This window comes from Carcharodon carcharias, chromosome 10, assembly GCF_017639515.1.
Source record: "Carcharodon carcharias isolate sCarCar2 chromosome 10, sCarCar2.pri, whole genome shotgun sequence".
Classification (NCBI taxonomy): Eukaryota; Metazoa; Chordata; class Chondrichthyes; order Lamniformes; family Lamnidae; genus Carcharodon; species Carcharodon carcharias.
Genome location: NC_054476.1, coordinates 37,529,557 through 37,544,711, shown reverse-complemented (window position 1 = coordinate 37,544,711; position 15,155 = coordinate 37,529,557). Strand labels below are relative to the sequence as shown.

Here is a 15,155-nt window from a genome sequence, read left to right as displayed (position 1 = left end):
GCTGGCAGCACTCTAAGGTGGGACTTTCTCCCCAAAATGGGGTCTTGCCCTCAGCCAATTAATGCCCTGTCATGCGTAAAATGTCTATGTGGCAGCCGGTAACAGCAGGGATGCATTCCCTGCCAACTTTTCAGGTGAGCTCAGCAGAGTGGTTAGCAAAGCTGAGTACAATTCAGCAGCAGCCAGAGCAGACCTATGCAGGGAATTATTATTGCAGAAAAGCAACTGTATAGTGTTTCATTTGGGAACAGCCATAACACAGCTTACTTGTTTGTAAGTTTGTTTTGATCTAAAGATTCTTTTCACTGATGTATTTGATTGTTTGCAATTCAATTCATCACATGAAAATACCAACATTAGATTCAAATTGTTTATTTTAATTCAGCAGAAGTCGAGCAAATACAAATAACTAGAAATAAAAGCATAGTCTGAGCAATCAGTTTGGGCAGATTTTGCTAATACATTGTTTGATCTGAAAAAAAGCATTTGATAATGAAAAATTTTACATAAAAGATTTCCAGCTAGAGAAAGATTTTTGCTCTAACAATACAAGTTATACAATTCATTTAATTGGATTTTAAAATTCAATCTATATTACACATTGCCTAAAGTAAATGAACCAACCACAATTTGCTGTGATATAACCCAGTTCTTTAAAAAAAAGGAAGTAAGATTTGAAATTTTTTAAAAAAATGTATATATTTTACAAAAAAGCTGATTGCAGAGGGGATGTGGTTTGTGACAATTTTTCAATTTGCATATGGGTTTATGACAGAATCTCATCAAAATTAAGACCATGTTCATCTTCAAAATGTATTATAATATTACATCTACACCTCCTGTCAAGTTTTTTTTAAATTATATATTTCCAAATTTATAATGACATTTTTTCTATGTAAACTTGCTAAATTGTAATTATGCCATCTCCCCATGTGGAATGAGAATTTATAATAAAAAATATATAAAAATAAGGACAGAATATGGCAGTTTATTGGAACTGGGTTACATCTTCATGTCTTGGTCCAATCATTCCTGTCCTTTAACCAACTTCACTTTAGGTATAGTTATTTTTAATTGATTGTGATCATCCCCATTTTGCATGTTATTTTCTCCTTTCAGTTAGGATCTTGTTACACATGTTACAGCTTGAGAAGAGAGGGGATGGACCAATGATCTATCTTCATGTCAAAATTGCTCTTAAACCAATCAAAAGGAGAGTGTGGAGATAATAGATCTTGTCTCACAGCTCAGAGGACCTAGTAACTCTGTAAGGAAACATTGGCAGGGACTAATCATCCATGACACAGTGTAACAACGCATAAATTTGGACCTGAGGGCGTGCTACTGCTAGTGCATGTCAGATTATCAGTACTACACCATGGAGATGAATGATATAATGGCAGAGTTAGGGCACTGGGAGATATGCCTAATGATCACCCTCAGTCACGACTCTTTTTATTTCCTTCCTTAAGAAATTTTCCTAAGATAATGTTATGTTCACAATGTGACACAAAATTGATGGGCAGAAAATGACCAGCTAGTTCTTCAAGCCTGCCCCACGCCATGATGGCCATAACACCATGACTTAATACTTTTTCCTTTTCCCCACTCTTTCCCATCATTCTTCTCCATTACACATTCCCCCACTCTCCACCCGTATTCTTCCCCCTCTCTACTCTCCCTTCATTCTTCCCCAATCTCCCCTACTCTCCCTTCTCCCCTTGCTTTATAATCTCCTGGGAAAGGCAAAAAAATCATCAAAGAAACCCTGAGCCAGGTATATCTTATGATCTTCAACTAAACAGTTCAAACACCCAGAACAATAATTACAGCAGAGTGATCAAAACAGACTTTGAGATTCATTATGTTAAAAGCATAAGCCCTGCTTCTATGATTAGTAGTGTTAGATTCTGTGTAATTAAGTGTTGAATCAGATGCTTTTATGTAATTGTTTACTTTCTCTGATCATTCATCTTTCAACTAATGAGCATGTGTATGAATATCTATTAATGTTGACGTTAAAGCTGGACAATGAAGCAACCTTAATAGAAGGATATGCTGATAGGGTTAGCTGAAGAGGGTGGAAGGAGGTTCACGTGGAGCATAAAGACCAGCATAGACTAGTTGGGCCGAATGGCCTGGTTCTGAGCTTTACATTCAATTTCTGTTACATTCTGTTTCTTTACATTCTATGTAATTCTATCAAAAACGAATTTTAATCCCACTTCCTTGACCTTAATATTTATTGGATTAGTTTGCTTGCTTGACATTGGAGGATACAATTGTATGGTTTGTTATTTGGGGTTCTTGCTTCATGTCTTCTCATGGTGAACTGTTCTCTGTCAGGTTATTAGTCCACACTTCAGCTTCAATGGCTTCTTTTGGATACCCAGTTAAATATGAAAAATTCTTCTTGCGTCTAAAGATTACAGATATAAGCATTAATCATGTGCAGATTGGGAACTATCATAAGAGCTTGAGACTTCCCCACACTTCCATATCATTTTGAGCAGTGTAAAGTGGCGACAGAGCAGAAATCTTTTAAATGTGACTTTTTTTTCTCCTTTCTATAGCAAAGAGCCACTTAATCCTTTCATGCCCTAGACACCAGCAACTTGCATTTAGTACCATTAACATAGAGAAATAACAATAACTTGTATTTATATAGCACACATAATAGAATAAAAAGCTTCAAGGCGCATCATGGGAGCATTAAAAAAATTGGCACCATGCCAAAGGCAGATGGCCAGAAACTTGGCCAAGGAGGTAGGTTTTAAGGAGCATTTTAAAGGAGGAGAGAGATGGACAGCTGTAGGGAGGAAATTCCAGACCTTAGGGCCCAGGCAGCTGAAGGCATGGCATGAAGAAATTAAAATCAGGGATGCTTAAAAAGCTAGAATTAAAGGATGCAGCTATCTCTGAGGGCTCTATTGCTGGATGTGATTATAGAGATGGGGAGGGTCAAGGCCATGGATGGATTTGAAAACAAGAATGAGAATTCTGAGAATTTTTAAATTAACTGGGAAAATGTAAATTGGCAAGCACAGGACTGATAAGAAGGAGGACCTTGGTGTGAGTTAGGACAGTTTTGGATTGCCTCAAGTTTACAGAAGGTAGAATGTTGGAGATCAGCCAGGAATTGGAATAGTCAAGTCTACAACAATAACTCATTTAATATTATTCAACTTCCCTAGGTGTTTCAAAGGAGCATTAGAAAACAAAGTATGAAACTGAGCCTCATAAGGAAATATTAGGTCAAATGGCCAAAAACTTAATCAAAGAGGAAGATCTTAAGAGGTGTCTTAAAGGGGGCAAATGAGGTAGACAAGAAGTATAAGGAGGGAATTCTAGAGCTTAGGGTCTAGGCAACTGAAGGCACAGCCACCAATGGTGGAGGAATTATGAATGGGAATGCACAAGAGGCCAGAATTAGAGAAGCACAGATATCTTGGGTGGGTTGTGGTGTTGGAGGAGGTTACAGAGATAAGGAGGGGAAAGGCTGTATGTAGGTATTTGAAAACAGGAATGAGAATTTTAAAATAGAGACATTGCTTGACCAGGAGCCAATGTTGGTCAGCGAGCACAGGAGTGACAGAGGACCAGGACCTGCTGCAAGTTAAGACACGGGCAGCAGAGTTTTGGACGACCTCATGTTTATGGAGGGTGGGATGAGGGAGACCAGCCAGGAGTGTGTTGGAATAGTCACCGCTAGAGGTAACAAAGGCATGAATGAGGGTTTCAGCGGCAGATGAGCTGAGACAGGGGCAAAGCCAAGCAATGTTATGGAGATGGAAATAGGCAAACTTAGACATGGCACGAATGAGGTCAGAAGTTCATCTCAGGATCACATGTGACTCCAAGGTTGTGAATAAACTGGCTTAATCTCAAACAGTTGGCATAGAGAGGGATGGAGTCAGTAGCAAGGGAACAGAGTTTAGAGGGGGACCAAAAGCAATGGCTTCAGTCTTTATTTAATTGGAGGAAGTTTCGGATCACCTACTGATAGGAAGTTGAATAAGCAGTCTGATAATTTAGCAGCAGTGGAGGAGTCGTGAGAGGTGGTTTTGAGGTAGAGCTGGGTGTCATTAGCATGCATATGGAAACTAATGCTGTGCTTTTGGATGATGTCACCAAGGAGCAGAATAGGTGAGAAATAGGGAGCCAAGGATTGATCCTTGGGGGACATCAGAAGTAACGGTGCAGGAACAGGAAGAGAAGCCATTGCAAGTGATTCTCCGGCTATGATTAGATAGATAAGAATGCAGCCACTTGAGATCTGTCCCACCCAGCTGGAGGTGGAGGAGGATGGTGTGGTCAAAGGCTGCAGACACATCCTAGTCATACAGGATAAAAGCAAAAAACTGCAGATGCTGGAAATCTAAAACAAAAACAAAAATGCCTGGAAAAACTCAGCAGGTCTGTCAGCATCTGTGGAGAGGAACACAGTTAACGTTTTGAGTCCGAATGACCCTCAGTTCTGTTGAAGGGTCATTCGGACTCGAAACGTTAACTGTGCTCCTCTCCACAGATGCTGCCAGACCTGCTGAGTTTTTCCAGGTATTTTTGTTTTTGTCTAGTCATATAGGATGTCATTTGTGACTGATAGGTTCTGATACTGTCTCTAGAGATAATTAAGGCATGAGTGAGGGTGTTAGCAGCAGAGAAGCTGAGTCAGACTGGAGTCGGGCGATATTACAGAGGTAGAAATAGGTGGTCTTAGCAACGGCTTGAATATGTAGGAGGAAGTGCAAACTGAGATCAAATATGACATCAAGATTGCAAACAGCCTAGTTTAGTCTCAGACTGCTGCCAGGGAGAGGAATGGAGTTGGTAGCTAGGGAACAGGGACTAAAGACAATGGCTTCAGTCTTCCCAATATTTAATTTAACTGGATGTCAGATGAGCAGTCTGATGATTTAGCAACTGGAGGAGATATCCCGAGGTGCCTCACAGAAATATAATGCTAAAGATAGGAGCTTAGCCAATGAAGGAGAGGTTGGGAATGGATGACAAAGGTTTGGTTGAAGAGGTTGGTTTGAAGGAAGGTTTTAAAAGAAAGTTGAGAGGCGGAGAGGAATGGAGGGGACTGAGTGCCTGAAGACACGGCTGCCAAAATGCCATAATCAGGGGTTAGGCAGTGGGGAGGAAATAAAGAAGACAGGAAGAAAGACTTGTATTTATAAACCCACTTTTCACAGCCACCAGATGTCTCAAAGCACTTTACAGCTAGTGAAGTATTTTTGAAGAGCAATCCCTGCTGCAAGTGTAGAAAATCACAGAGATAGGGAGGGGGTCCAGGCCACGGAGGGATTTTTAAAAACAATATTCATTGGGATATGAGTGTCGATGGCAAGGACAGCGGTTATTGCCCATCCCTAATTTCCCTTCAGAAGATGGTGATGAGCTGTGTTCTTGAATACAACTGAGTGGCTAGTTGGGCTATTTCAAAGGCAGTTAAGAGTTAGCCACATTGCTGTGGGTCTAGAGTCACATGTAGGCCAGACTGGGTAAGGATGGCAGATTTAGTTTCCTAAGTGACATTACTGAATCAGATGGGTTTTTATGACAATCTGGTAATTTCATTGTCACTGTTACTGACACTAGCTTTTCATTGCAAATTTCATTTAATTAATTGACGTAAATTTCCCAGCAATATAAATGCAAGTTGCTGTTGACTCGATATTGACTGATCTCTGGTGACTAACCTTTATTTGACTCCTGCTGCTTCACACTCACAAACTATCTAATGGATGTGGATAATCTCAGTGGGATCTTTTTTATTTATCCATGGGGTGTGAGCGTCACAGGCAAGTCCAGAATTTATTACCTTTGAGAAGGTGGTGATGAGTCACCTTCTTGAATCACTGCAAGTTTGATACAACTGAGGCCACTTCAGAGTCAATCACATTGCTCTGTGTCTGTAGGCTCATGTAAGACAGTCTGGGTGGGGAGGGCAAGGGGAGGTTTCCTTTCCTGAAGGGCATTAAGATAAAAAAAACTGGGGTATTGTGGAGCCAGTAGCCAATAATGTCCCAATATTCCAAAGGCTAGAAGCTTTGGCCTTCCTGAATCATGGTGCATTCAGTTTTGTGATGTGCAATGTTTGAGGTCCCATGCACCCAACTAAGCATACTAATATTAATGTTTATTATATATTTATGCAAATGACACCACAAGTTGAACCTCCAACCTTTAAGTGTTGCTCAGCGTACATCTCCCCCAATATAAAGTTGAGTTAGTGATCTTCAATGTATTCTAACAATGCTACTTCCCACTTGGCAAGCAATGCTCTTGATTTTAGAGAGCACTTACTTTCTGAGGTAACAAACTCCAACAGCCACGAGGACCACAAACAAACCGATCACCACCATACCCAATACTGCAAGTTCACAAAGAGGCAAGTATTAATCACACAATAAATAAGATGGTCTAAGCTAATAAACTTCAAAATGAAACAAATGTTCAGTTGCAGGACTTCAGTTACGTCAAGAGACTAGAGTAGCTGGGTTGTTGACCTTAGAGCAGAGAAGGTTAAGGGGAGATTTAGTAGAGATGTTCAAAATTACAATGGAGTAAATAAAGAGAAACTGTTTCCATTGGTAGGAGGGCCAGTAAATAGAGGATAAAAATTTAAGGCAATTGACAAAAGATTCAGAAGGGCGATGAGGGGAAATATTTTTACACAGCGAGTTGTCGGGATTAGGGATGCCAACCTTCCTGGATTGGACTGGAGTCTCTTGGAATCAGCATCAATCTCCAAAGAAAGCATTCCGATGATTGTTAAAACACTGTTCTAAGCAAATCAGTCACATGCTTCTGAGTCACAGCTGGATCCGTGCAGTGACATCCAATCAAAAACCAGAAAAACCGCCAAGTGGACCCCAGTTGGCTGGGACTTTGGGTGGGCTGCGATGGGATTGGTGGGGGTTTGAATTTCACTGAAGGATGATGCCCTGCTTTGAGATTCAGTCTGCTGGGTCACACTTAACGCCACTGTGCATTCTCAGGTAAGAAATACTGTTAAATTGTAAAGGAAATAACAGCCCCTCAACAAGGGATGGATTTCACCTTTTAACGGGCAGTAAAATGTTTAAGTCCAGAAGTGGACTATCAGGCTGATTAACTTCAGTTAACAGTGATAGACAAGTGTAGAGAGAAGTCTGTGCTCTGTTCCTGAACTTCTATGATCGATCGGGGCTGCGTGTAACCAGTGAGTGAACCTGGCAGAGTGCAGCAGCAATGGAAAAGGACAGTGAGTAGAAGGTAGCTTGTACCTGCCTATCTACCTGTGCACACAGGCAGAAGGAATGAGCAAGAAGTCACTGATGGCAAACCTGTAATTGCCCTTACCCCCACCAAACACATCAGAATCATAATGGTTTCCAGCAAGAACTTGACCGGCCTGGATGCTGAATTGGAGTCCCACACAGGAGCGGAGATGCAAGGAGGCATCCAGCGGCTCTACCGCCCCCTGCCCCTATCCCAGCAGCACCGACTGACAGGTTGCTGAGGAGAGGGGAGAAAGCTGGATCCATGATACTGGGTGTCATCTGCTTCGGCTTATCCTAGCTCCTGGGCAGAAGCCTAGAGTGAGCCCCGGTCTGCTTCCATGGCCAGGTACCACTGCAGTTGACGATTCTGGGGAGGAGGACAGGCAGGAGTCCGTGTCTGGAATCCTCTGGCTCCAGCTCAGAAAGTGGCACTGAATCCACCAGGCGATTAAAATAAATAAGGCAAAGTCTGCAAAATTCTTTCCATCTTTTTTCAAAATTCCTGCTTTAAAATAATCCCAATTTCACTGAATAAACCTTCAGTGATGTCACTTCCACCGATCTCTCTCGGAATATGACCAGCCAAAGTTTGCAACCCTAGTTGTGATCTTCAGTGCACCATCTGAAAGGGCTGTGGAAGCAGATTCAATGGGAACCTTCAAAAGGAAATTGGATAATCATTCAAAGAGGAGAATGCTGCAGGACTATGGGAAAAGAACAAAGGAATAGGACTAAGATAAAAGCAAAAAAACTGCGGATGCTAGATTATTTTTGTAAAGGAATAGGACTAATTGGATGGCTCTTTCAAAGAGCCAACACAGGCGTAATGGGCCAAACGGCCTCCTTCTGTGCTGTAATATTCTATGAATTGCATGATACACTCAGCATGTAATCAGAGTTGGATAATGGTGCTTTTTCCCACAGGTTAGTTTAAAAAAGTGAATCATGAGTTTTAATTATCTCAGCTCATGAGTGGTTCATAATAGACTCATTTCTGGGCCAGGAATCACCATTGCACATGCTCACAGTAAGGCCCAAGCCTGGCCTGAAACGGGGCCTCGGACTTCATTTCAGTAGTTCAGTTGAATTCTTGATGCCGGATGCCCTTCCACAGGCAACCCACCCATTTCAGCATGGATTTCGGACTACTTGCGTTACAGGCAGTGGCCTCCACTTATGCCTCGGAGAGGAGACAGGGGTGGGAAGTGGACAGCAGCATTGGTTGGCATGGAGGGTGTAAGGGGCCATGAGGGGTGAGCAGAGGGCATGAGGTGGGCTGGGTTGCATGGAAGGGCCATGGGGAGTGTAGGGGGGTGGGGGGGTGGGGGTGAGGGGCTGGAGCGCTGATTTATGTTTTTCTGTTTTTTATTAAACTTCAACATTAGTGCTGGAGCATGGAAGCAGGCCTTCCGCATATCCTGCCTCCTTACCCGTAATCCTCCACACTCATTCCGGTATCGCCCAGCGCAAAGCCAGGGAACCCTGCCACCCCGAAATGAAAATCTGACATTCAGTCAGGCATTTTTAGAAATTGGCGTTCATGGAGCCTGGAATTCTCCCGACTCTGCAGAAGAAAATCTCGCCTCTTGCATGTGCCCCTGTGATCCATCAGCCTAATCATGATTATAAGTCAGTGGAGAATAAAATGAGCATAAGAGGGGAATTTTTTTAGAACTGCTCTAACTCGGTTGTTGTAACTTTGCTGAAAGTGCAGTGTAAATCTTCATTCATATATATAAACAGACTTGCCAGCAAAGTAATGGTGACAGAGTGGGAACAACTCTGCCAAGGAGATTCCCAGTCAAACTGTTGTGTAAAGATATGGCATTATCTCTGCAAAGTACATCACAAACACTTGAGATATGTCAGCTTGTAACACTTCTAAGGTTGTGGATTTAATTCCCACATTAAGGCTTGAACCTGACACTCGAATGCAGCACTGAGGGAATGTTGCAGATTCTACCCTTCAGACAAGAAGTCAAACAGTGGCCCTGTGAGCTAGATATTAGGGATTGTGTAGAACTTTTTGAAGATGAACTTGACCAAGATTCCTCCCTCATTCAGTTCCACTAACACCCCACCCACCCAAGTTATTCACCTCATTCTTGTCCAGGGGCTATCTCAGATTCCTAATGTAAAAACAATCACCCTTAAACATTCCATGGATAATGCAGCTGTAAAGTTGGTCAATGAAACAATGGTTAATCTTTTTTCTATGCTATAGGCATCAATTTATTTAATTTCCTTGATCCTTCCTCATCTGGAAGCAGGATTCATTGTATCATGTCCTGCACAGCACCTCAGAACTCTAGAAGACCCTCCTTATCCCTTGTAATCATGAGGCTTTTAAACTCAATGCTTGTTGTTACCCAATCACCAATTCCTGATTTACCTTGCTGTTTCTTCTTTGATGGTGCCCTAGATAAAGACACTTAGAAGCCACGCCAATCTATGTGGGCATTTATACTCCACCTTAAGTTTCTCAGTCTAAAAAGTTGGGGATAGCATTGTTTTATACAGAAAGAGGGAATAAGCAATAATAGATGGAACCCACTGTGAATGGATAGGCAGCTTTCCTGCTACCACTGAATGAGGGAGGAAAGTTGGCTAAAGCTCTGTTTTTCCTCTGGAATACAATTCCTGACAGGACAGGATCTGTTTGATTTCTCACTTGAAGGACACCACCTTAAACATTACAGCATTCAGATGTTTAACTTAGATTTTATAATAGGAAAGAATGAATTTCAATTTCCTAGAATCTCACCCCAGATGATCCAGTCGCTCGACAGCTTGTGGTCTTCTGCTGTAGTTAGTGTACTGAGCAATTCTGAGGAGGTGGATGAAAGAGCAGTTGTGTTGATCCAGGCTGACAAAAAGGAATTTGTTTCCCGAGGTACACGAGTTGTTTTGGTGTCCGGTAAGGGGGTAGGTTCAGAGTTGGATTCTGTTACAGTTTTCATGTCAGTGGAACCCAGGTGCATTAATAATATTTTTGTTGGATTCATGATGACAGTTGTGGTCTGCATAATTAATGGCTCACAGGTATTCGTCTTCTGGGCATCTGGAGAAAGGACAAAGGTGAAGTTGGACATTAAATAAAGATTGTACAGTTACTTGCTGCTTGGTGAAGAACCAACTGCCTAGGAACAAAGGAACAGGAGGAGACCAATCAGCCCCTGAGCCTGTTCCACCATTTAAATAGATCATGCCTGATTTGTGACTTAACTCCATTTACCTACTTACGTTCTATAACCCTTGATAAACCCTTGCCCAACAAAAATCAATCAATCTCAGTATTGTAATTTCCAATTGACCCTCAGCATCCATTGTGGGGGAGAGAGTTCCAGATTTCCACTATCCTTTGTGTGAAGAAGTGCTTCCCGAAATCCCCCCTAAACAACTTGGCTCTAATTTTAAGGTTGTGCCCTCTTGTTCTGGACTCTCCATCAGAGGAAATAGTTTATCTCTATCTACTCTATTCTCCTATCTGTTTAAACACCTCAATTTGATCACCCTTTAGTCTTATTGACTCAAAGGAACACAAGCCTAGTTTACGCAACCTGTCTTCATAGTTTAAGGTCTTTATTCCAGTATCATTCTGGTGAATCTATGCTGTACTCATTCAGGCCAACAGCCTTCTTGAAGGGTGGTGCCCAGAACTGAACGCAATATTTGTCGGGCAGTTTTGTTGAAATTAAATGAAAATAGTTGAACCAAACCAGGGAACACAGGAGTAGGCACTTCAACCATTACATCTGCTCTGTACAATTTCGTGAGTAATGGCATTGCTAATACTTTAATCCCAAAGCTCTGTCCTTTTTCCAGATCAGCTTCAGTAGATTACACACCCTCTTCTGGATTAGAAGACTATGGGCAGAATTTTGCCCTTGATGGGCGGGTGGGCCCGACCAACTTGGCAGTGGGCGGGCAGCCGATCGCTGCCGCTGAAACGGGCCCCGCTGCTATTTTACATGGCCCAGCGGGCCGCCCGACGGGAAGCGCTATGCGCCCCCTGTGTGGGTGGGGGGGGATTCCCCAACTCCGAGAGTGCGCTCTTTCACGCATGCGCACGAAAAAAACGCACATCTCCCTGAGGCTAAGTGCTGCCTTAGGGAGATCGCTGAAAGTCTGTGAGACATTAAAAATAGAAAAATAAAAAAATCATTAACATGTCCCCCTCATGTGAAAATGTCACACGAGATGGGACATGTTAATGAAGAACACAAACACTTTAGTGAACTTTTTTTAAAACCGAAATCAAACCTCATCCCGCCACTGGATGAGGTTTGTGAAAAAAATCATTTACCCGCCTGCCCATTGGGCCCGTGCGCCGACCCGAAGTTCGCACGGGCCCCTCAAAATCCTGGTCGCTTGGTCACTTAATGGCCTTAACGAGGCCTTTAATTAATGGCGGGTACGCGTCCCGCTGCATAGTGCGCCCGCCGACCGAAACATCGCGATGCTGTGCGCTGACGTCGGGACGCTCGTGCGATGTCAGTGCGCGACATTTTTAGCGCTGACATGCGGGCTCCGCCACCCACACGCCAGCCAGAAGATTCAGCCCTATGGGCTCAACATGGAAACATAGAGAATTTATGGCATGTATGGTGGTCATTCAGCCCATCCAATCTGTGCCAGCCGGAAAAAAGTTACTAATCCACTTTCCAGTTCTTGGTCCGTAGCCCTATAGGTTATGGTACTTCAAGCACATAACCAATTATTTGTTCAATGCAATGAGAGTTTCAGCCTTTGCCACCCTTTCAGACAGTGAGTTCCAGACTCCCACCAAAATTCCTCCTCAAACCCCTTCTAATTCTTTCACCAATTAGTTTAAACCTATGCCCCTGATTACTGACCTTTCTGCTGTTGCTCCTTTTGAATCCACTTATCTAGGCCCTTATCATTTTAAACACCTCAATTAAATCTCCCCTTAGCCTTTGCTATTCCAAAGAAAACAACCCCAGCCTATCCAATCTTCCCTCATCACTAAAATTCTCCAGTCACGGCAACCAACTCGTAAATCTCCTCTATCCACTCTCTAATGTAATCATCTCCCTCTTGTCATGTAGTGACCAGAACTGTTCACAGTATTCTAGCTGTGGCCTAACTAGTGGTTTATACAGTGCGAGCGTAACCTCCCTGCTCCTGTACTCCAGGCCTCAATCAATAAAGGAAAGTATCCCACAAACCTTCTTGACCACCTTATCTACCTGTCCAGCCACCTTTAAGAAGCTATGGACATGCATACCATGATCCATCTGTTCCTCTGCATTTTTCAATATTCTACCATTTATTGTGTATTTCCTTGCCTTATTAGCCTTCCCCAAATGCATTACCTCACACTTTTCCATATTGAATTCCATTTTTCTTTTTTCTGCCCACCTGACCAGTCCATTGATACCATCCTGTAGTCCACTATTGCTATTATTTCTTCTTCACTATTAACCATTCGATCAATTTGCTTATCATCCGCAAACTTTTTAATCATGCTCCTGACATTTAAGTCTAAATTATTAATACACGCCATGAAAAGCAAGGGACCCAGTACTAAGCCTGCGAAACCCCATTGGAAACAGTCTTCCAGTTACCAACACACATGTTGATCCTTTGTCTCCTGCCAGTGAGTGAATTTTAGGTCCTACTTGCCACTTTTGCTTGGACCCTATAGCCTTTAAATTTTCTGACCATTCTGCCGTGTGCAGCCTGTCCAAACCCTTGCTTAAATCCATGTAAACCACATCAAAATGCACTACCCTTTTTGACTGTTTCCTCTGAAAAAATTCAATCAATTTAATCAGAAATGACCTTCTCTCAACAAATTCATGCTGACTGTCCCTGATTAATCTGTGCATTTCTAATTAACGGTTTATACTGTCCATAATTCAGGATGTAAACTGTGTTGTCACGTCAGTGCTGTAATGAGAAAGTGCTGCATTGTCAGAAACACTTGGATGGGAATTTCTCTAGGCTTGTCTTTTAGACCTGAAGTGATGGTAGTAGTCTGCTCAGTTCTCCATGCCTCGAGTTCTTGCACTTTCCTCTTCAGCTGCTTGCAGGAGCCTGCCATTTTCAACTTCAATGAACGACATGACTAGGGAAAAAAAAGCATGAGGTGGTTTCCTATTGCCTTCTTCATATGTGCTTAAAGGAAATAAAGTCCTCTTCCCAGAGGATCCCACTTCTGTAAGCAGCCAAGGAAGAACCAGTAAAACTTGGAAATGAAGGGTACCAGTAAAACTTGTCTGAACTGGTCTTGTGCGCCTTAAAATGGTGCCGGTAATACTGATTTTTACTGGGATTTGAAAATTTTGAACTGGCTTTTCCTTCTTCTGCCATCACTGCCAAAAACTTGTTGGTTCTGCTGTTCGCCATGGCTCGTAACCCTGAGCATGGGATCCTTACCTTGGCCTGGGGTGACTTGCAAAAGGACACGGACAGTTAATCCCCTGAGGTCTCAAGTGACCCTGCTATACCCTGACTTGAAATGGCGTATGCACGAAATGAGACCCCACCCCCACCTTCAACCAGGAGGCCTGATGGAGGCCCGAAATTGGGCCTGGGCCTCATTAATATTAATTGGGCATGATGCCTGGCTCCTCAGGAAGCTCGTCCCTTTTATTCCAATCAGTGTCAGGCTGTCTCTCTCTCTGTACTCCTCTTACACTGTTGTCATTACTTTGCTGGAAATCCCACTTTGACGCTTCAACAGGGTTTCTGCCATATGGAGCGACACCAGTGGACCGCGAGAGGCTAGGAGGAACGTGCTGAACAATAGGAATTAAAGAGCAATGTTTCAAAGAAAAGAAAGAATTGCATTTTTATACACCTTTCACAGCCAAGGATGTCCTAAAATGCTTCACTGTCCATTAGGTACTTTATTTTTGAAGTATGCTCACTGTCGTAATGTAGGAAATGCAGCAGTCAGTGTGTGCACAGCAAGATCCCACAAACAGCAACATGATAATGACCAGGTAATCTGTTTTCAGTTATGTTGGCTGAAGGATAATATTCTCCCCAGGATGCTGGGAATTATTCATCTGCTCTTTTTCAAAATGGTGCTGTGGGATCTTTTACATCCACCTGAGAGAGCACCTTAGTTAATGTGCAAGAATGATCTCCAACAGTGCAGCACCTTCTCAATACTGCCCTGGGAGTGTCAACCTAGAATCTGCTGAAGTTTCTGAGCGGGACTTGAACCCGCAACTTTCTACCCAGAGTGTTACCCACTTTGTCACAGCTGGACTCTCAAGTCCAAGGGTCAAGGAACAAAGAGCAAAGTTGAGAGAAAAAAGATCCAGGAGTAAAGATAAAGCAGTGATGGAGCAGGGAGTTAGTGGGCAAAGGATAATTAATAGGGTCAAGACCTTCAGGACAGGATGAAGGAAGGGAGAAAAGCGTTGTTGGGGGCGTGTGGGGGGTGGGGGGGGGGTTGTTGGAGCGTGGGGGGTGCGGTGTCAAGAAAGCTAAGTGTCCAAACAGATCTGAACCTGTACATATCAGGCTAGAAATGGAAGGGAATCCGTTTCTCAGTTTAACAGACATTAACATTCCAACATAATCCAGGAATAAAATTTGCCTTGTGCTGCAGAAGTGGTGAAGTGGCAATAGAAAATCATTGATGTTGATGGAATCAAAAACCATACAGTGTGTAAAACAGGTGGATAATTCACTATTGTCTATTCTGGACTCTTGCCCAAAATCAATTTCACCAATTTTGAGGCTGAATCAAGTAAAGCTTGATCTGTCTGCCATCATTACCTTTAAAACTCTCAACCTCCATGTTCCTGCTTTCATTGATGTTTTTAAAATTAAAAAAAAAGCCCTTTTTAAGAGATTTTTTTTCTCAAAGTCAGGTTTGTTTATCAAAAAATCCTTTGTATAAAT

The 15,155-nt window shown here is 42.6% G+C and overlaps 1 protein-coding gene across 1 annotated transcript in view; it reads right to left on the bottom strand.

The window, feature by feature from the left end:
* Positions 1 to 356: 356 nt before the first annotated feature.
* The window catches only part of LOC121282966 (lymphatic vessel endothelial hyaluronic acid receptor 1-like), a 43,223-nt gene continuing 28,424 nt past the window's right edge, over positions 357 to 15,155 (bottom strand). Inside the window, exons 4-6 of the mRNA XM_041196815.1 lie at positions 10,036 to 10,332; positions 6,313 to 6,379; positions 357 to 2,419 (exon numbers count right to left, since the gene is read on the bottom strand). Of these exons, the coding sequence (XP_041052749.1) occupies positions 2,323 to 2,419; positions 6,313 to 6,379; positions 10,036 to 10,332 (461 nt within the window). The 3' untranslated portion in view covers positions 357 to 2,322. The remainder of the gene's footprint in view (positions 2,420 to 6,312; positions 6,380 to 10,035; positions 10,333 to 15,155) is intronic.